The 4719-nt window shown below is 55.3% G+C and overlaps 1 protein-coding gene across 4 annotated transcripts in view; it reads left to right on the top strand.

Moving 5' to 3' along the window:
- The window catches only part of ARHGEF10L (Rho guanine nucleotide exchange factor 10 like), a 102177-nt gene that overhangs the window by 24565 nt on the left and 72893 nt on the right, over positions 1–4719 (top strand). For all 4 annotated transcript variants that reach the window (XM_003783857.3, XM_003783856.3, XM_023509672.1 and 1 more), the window contains exon 6: positions 933–1102. In XM_003783857.3, the coding sequence (XP_003783905.1) occupies positions 933–1102 (170 nt within the window). The remainder of the gene's footprint in view (positions 1–932; positions 1103–4719) is intronic.

The following is a 4719-nucleotide window of genomic DNA, read 5'->3' as shown; positions in this document are numbered from 1 at the left end:
CCTCCGGCACATGGGGCCAGCGCTCTACTCCTTTGAGCCACAGGCACCGCCCAGACTCATTTTTTATAACCCCTCCCAATACCATATTTCTTCTTTGTTGACAAAAGCATTTTCATCTTCATGTGCTTTCTGGAGTCTGACCTCACTTTGGTGAGGTGTCTGGCTCTTCTTCAGATGACAGATGAAGCAGTGAAACCCCGAGAAACAAAGGGCCTTGCCCAAGGTCTCCTAGTGATAGGGCTGGGGCTGGGACCCCATATTTCAGCTTGGGGACACAGGTGTTCTCACTTCAGCCTTAAAACAGCATCCCAGATCCTGCTGAGAAGGGCCTCAAGCGTGCCCTGGCCCTGGGGACCTGTCCCTATAGATGAGGAGACTCTCAGCTTTTTATCCCCATATTTTCAGCCCAAGGCATTGGTTTGGAAGAGAAGGACCACGCCTGGACGCTGGGTCAGGCACGCCCCCTACCGGACCATCCTGGACCCACATGGGAACTCAGATCTGAGGCGAGGGGTCCCTAGGGAGTGACATTTATGAAGGCCTGCCCTGGGCTGGGCTCTGTGCCGGTCCCTTCCCATACTGACTCTTTTATTACCTGAACAATCTCTGCCTCACTCCCAAGGATGCTGAAGGCCAGGGCCAGGACTTGACCCTGCATCTCCTCTTCTCCAGCAAAAACTTCCCAGGAGGCTCCAAATGGGTGCTCAGGTCACAGAACAGCAGTGCTTATGAGCCCACGTATGGCCCACATACTTCTTGGGCTTTCTCCATTTTCTCGTGCCCTCCTCTGTGTATGAGGGGGATGGTGTCTTGTCATTGGCTCCATTTTATGGTTCAGGAAGAGCAGCTAGAGCCCCAGGGTCCCCTTACAAGGCTTGAAGTCTGAGGGCTTGGTCTCAGGACCTCGCTCACTAGTTGGCTCTTGGCTGCAGGAGCGGAGAGGAGCCTGCTCTATGAGGATGTGCACCGGGACGGGGCGCCGCGGGAGGCGGAGGACCTAGGCTGGAGCTCCAGCGAGTTTGAGAGCTACAGCGAGGGCTCTGGCGAGGACACCAAGCCGGAGGTGGAGCCCACTAAGCACCGAGTATCCTTCCAGCCCAAGGTGAGGAGATGGAGGTACCTCGCACCTCAGGGCACTGAGAGCCCTTCAGGGAGGGGGCGAGTGGGGTGGTGAGGGCCAGGCCTGAGACTCATATCTGGTCTCAGGAATTCCCAGAACCATGGTGGGAGAGGGGCCAGTGGCCCAGGTTGTCCCTGAAGCAGGAGGTGATGCCCAGGCATTGCAGTTGGCCATGGAGAGCCTGAGCTGGGCAGGGGCATGGTTGGTAGCTGGCACAGGTGCTACCCCCACCCCATTGCTACGGCAGACCCTGCTGCAGACTCCGATCAGGCCTCAGAGCCTCTCAACGCAGTGAGCCAGGAAGCCTGAACAACTGAGGAGAGTTGGCACTTGGGTCAACACCACATCATCCCCCTGCCCTTCTGGGTAGATCCAAAGACCAGTTTCCAGCCCACACAGTCCTCTGCCTGGGGGAAGCGGGCAGTGGGGGCTGCTGTGGCTGAGTCAGAGCTGCCCAGAAGGTATCTTTCCAAGGCCTCTCACAGTGCCCTGGTTGGTTTTTCTGGTGTTTCTGCCTAGTACAAGGATCCTTCTTCCTGTTCCATAGAGGCAGCTCCTGACACTGAGAGGACAGACCATCTGGTTCTTCCTCTCCTATGACATACTTACTCCTCCCATGTTCTGTAGAAGGCCCTGGAAGGCAGTCAGTCCATGCTGAGATCTGCAATTTCATGGGAGCAGCTTCTTACAGCCCTGCCTGGGCAGAGGGAACAGGGGTCTGCCAGGCTCTTTTTAGAAAGATACAGATGGGCGGGAGAGCTCCACCTGTGCCCAGTCCTGCCACCTGGTGGGGGCCCAGGTTGGCCCCTGAGACTCTCCTGGTGCCTCCTGCCCTCCTCTGAGTTTGGGAGATCCTCTCTGGGAGAGGTGTGTTGGCCAGGGCAGGACTCACCCCTAAGAGCCTTTCCTCAGACCAAGATGGGCTCCCTGAGTCCTGAGCAGGCCTGGGGCTGAGCAGGTGTCTCTGGGCCCCATTAGAGATTGGCCTCCCTGGCTGTGCTGTGCGAAGTTGAAGCATTCGTGACACCTACCATGTGCCTAATCCAGATCTTTGCCTGTGGGTTGGGACACATGGAGCTGGGAAAGCCTGACCCAGGCTCAAGCGAATCTTTTATGGTCTCAGAGAAAATGCTGAATGTGAAACAATTTGTCAAAAATGACTCTATGTAAATATGAGCCTGGCCACGTGCCTGATGTGGCTGGGGGGCTGATGAGGCCAATGCTAGGAGGCCTTGGAGAAGTGAGCTGCAGCCGAGCTCGGGCTGGAAGAGATGAGAAAGGTGTTCCAGGTTGGCGGGATGGCCCAGGCAAAAGCCCAGGACTGGCTGCTTCTGCCTCGTGTGGCTCAGAAGCAGCAGTGAGCACTGCTTTAGGAGGTTATGCTCTGGGTTGTGAATCCCCAAGACCCCTGGGTGGCCTCTTCATATGGGTAGGTCCTGTGACAGTGCGACCAGACGGGACTTTTGAGTCCTGGTCCAGCCTTTGAGTCTCAGCCTCTGGTGTCTCTCCTCTGCTCCCAAGTCCATGGTCACTTTCCCAGGCCCCTGGCTCATTGCTGAGGACTGGGAGGGAAACGTAGGCACCTCTCAGAGGGAAGAAGGCATGAGGATGCTGAATTTGCCTTCCCCACGGCAGTCCTCAGAGTTGCATGGGCACTAGAGCCCTGTGGGTACCTGGATGAAATTGCAGATGCTGAGACCTCCTTTCCAGGGACTCTGGTTCAGAGTTAGGGTAGAACCTGGACGTCAGCCTTTTGACAACTCTCTGGCCCCAGGTAGGGGAAGGGGCTCACAGAGCACTCCAAAAAATGCTGGCTGCACCCCACCATGGCCTGGTCCTAGGGTAGGATCTCTGGGGGCTGCCTGTGGGCTCTTGTCCCTCACACCCTCAGGCTGCGGACTTTGGACCCATCCTCGACAGTCGAACTATGTGGGATGGTTTTGGGGATTGTCCTAACCGTGAGGACTCTTTCTCTGGCAGGGCTGAGGCCCACCTGCTCCCTGACCAGCAGGCTCCTAGGGAGACAGAAGGTTGTAGAGGGGCTTTTCCTCTGGTGCCCACTTCTGCTGAGGGGTACTCACCGAGCCCTGCCTGCGGTGCTTTGCCCTCCCTAGCCGCTGCACCTGCTCCCAGGCTGGCACTGCGGCAGCTGCACGCTTCAGGGCCGCCGCTGCTTGGCTGTGTGTTGCGCTGTGTGCTCTGCGGTACAGGGCTGCAGGGGTCTGGGGAAGTGTTTTATCCTGTCCTTAGAGTCTGACTGTGGGCCTGGCACCCTGCCCAGCTGCAGGAGAACTGATGGAGCCCCTCCTTCAGATGTCTAGAGAGGCCAGCCCTAGGCAAGTGCTTTTGCCAAAGAAAGGGACCAAGGGGTCTGCAGAGGGACCTTCTCAGAGGCACCTGAACCAGCCACCTCATCCTGTTATGTTAACAAGTTATCCTGGGGTGGCTACCCAGAGATCAGTGAGACGTTTTTCCCACTTGTGGGATGGGCTGTGATGAAGTCTTCCACTCTGTGACTGCGACCTCTTCATAATTGAGGTCTCTGTGATGCCGCTGTGCAGGGGACGTTGTGGAACTCATGGTCTCGTTACAGAAATGCCAGCTTTGGCTTCAGTCTGTCCCCGCTGAAGCTCTGATCTGGCCACCTCAGCATGTGACCTCTGGTCCTCTAACATTTTCTAGTTCTTCTGTTGTTTTTTTGTAGAGACAGAGTCTTAGTTCATCACCCTCGGTAGAGTGCCGTGGCAACACATAGCTCGCAGCAACCTTCAACTCCTGGGCTTAGGCAATTCTCTTGCCTCAGACTCCGAGTAGCTGGGACTGCAGGTGCCCGCCACAATGCCTGGCTATTTTTTTGTTGCAGTTTGGCCGGCTGGGTTTGAACCCGCCACCCTTGGTATATGGGGCTAGTGCCCTAGCCACTGAGTCATAGGCGCCGTCCATTCTTCTGGGTTTTGTTTTGTTTTTTTTTTTTGAGACAGAGTCTCATTTTGTCACCCTTGGTAGAGTACTGTGGTCTTAGCTCACAGCACCCCCAAACTCTTGGGCTTAAGCTATTCTCTTGCCTAGCCTCCCAAATAGCTGGGACTATAGGTATCTGCCACAACACCTGGCTATTTTTAGAGATGAGGCCTTGCTCTTGCTCAAACTGGTCTTGAACTCATAAGCTCAGTCAATCCACCTGCCTCGGACTCCCAAGTGCTGGGATTACAGGTGTGAGTCACTGCACCTGGCCTCTAGTTCTTCTCACCCTGAGAGAGGAGAAGGGCAGCAGAAGGCCCAGGGAACATATGGTTTTACTGTGTCAAGCATTTTTTTTTTTTTAACAGATGAATAGTTCTAAACTTCCCAGTATTTTTTGGAGTCTAAGTAACATTTAGAAGGGCACCTGACCTGCAGAGTTCCTTTCCGAAGAATAGTGAACATTTGCCTGGCATAGGACAATCTACAAAGAAGCATCATTTAATTTTCCTAATACCCCAGAGTGGCCATTGTTATTGTCATTAAGATTCTCAGATCAGGCTCGGTGCCTGTGGCTCAAGTGGCTAAGGCGCCAGCCACATACACCTAAGGTGGCGGGTTCGAATCCCCAGCCCGGG

Source organism: Otolemur garnettii, unplaced genomic scaffold (genome assembly GCF_000181295.1).
Source record: "Otolemur garnettii isolate 467f Iridium unplaced genomic scaffold, OtoGar3 scaffold00009, whole genome shotgun sequence".
Lineage (NCBI taxonomy): Eukaryota > Metazoa > Chordata > Mammalia > Primates > Galagidae > Otolemur > Otolemur garnettii.
This window is presented reverse-complemented; position numbering and strand designations above follow the sequence as displayed.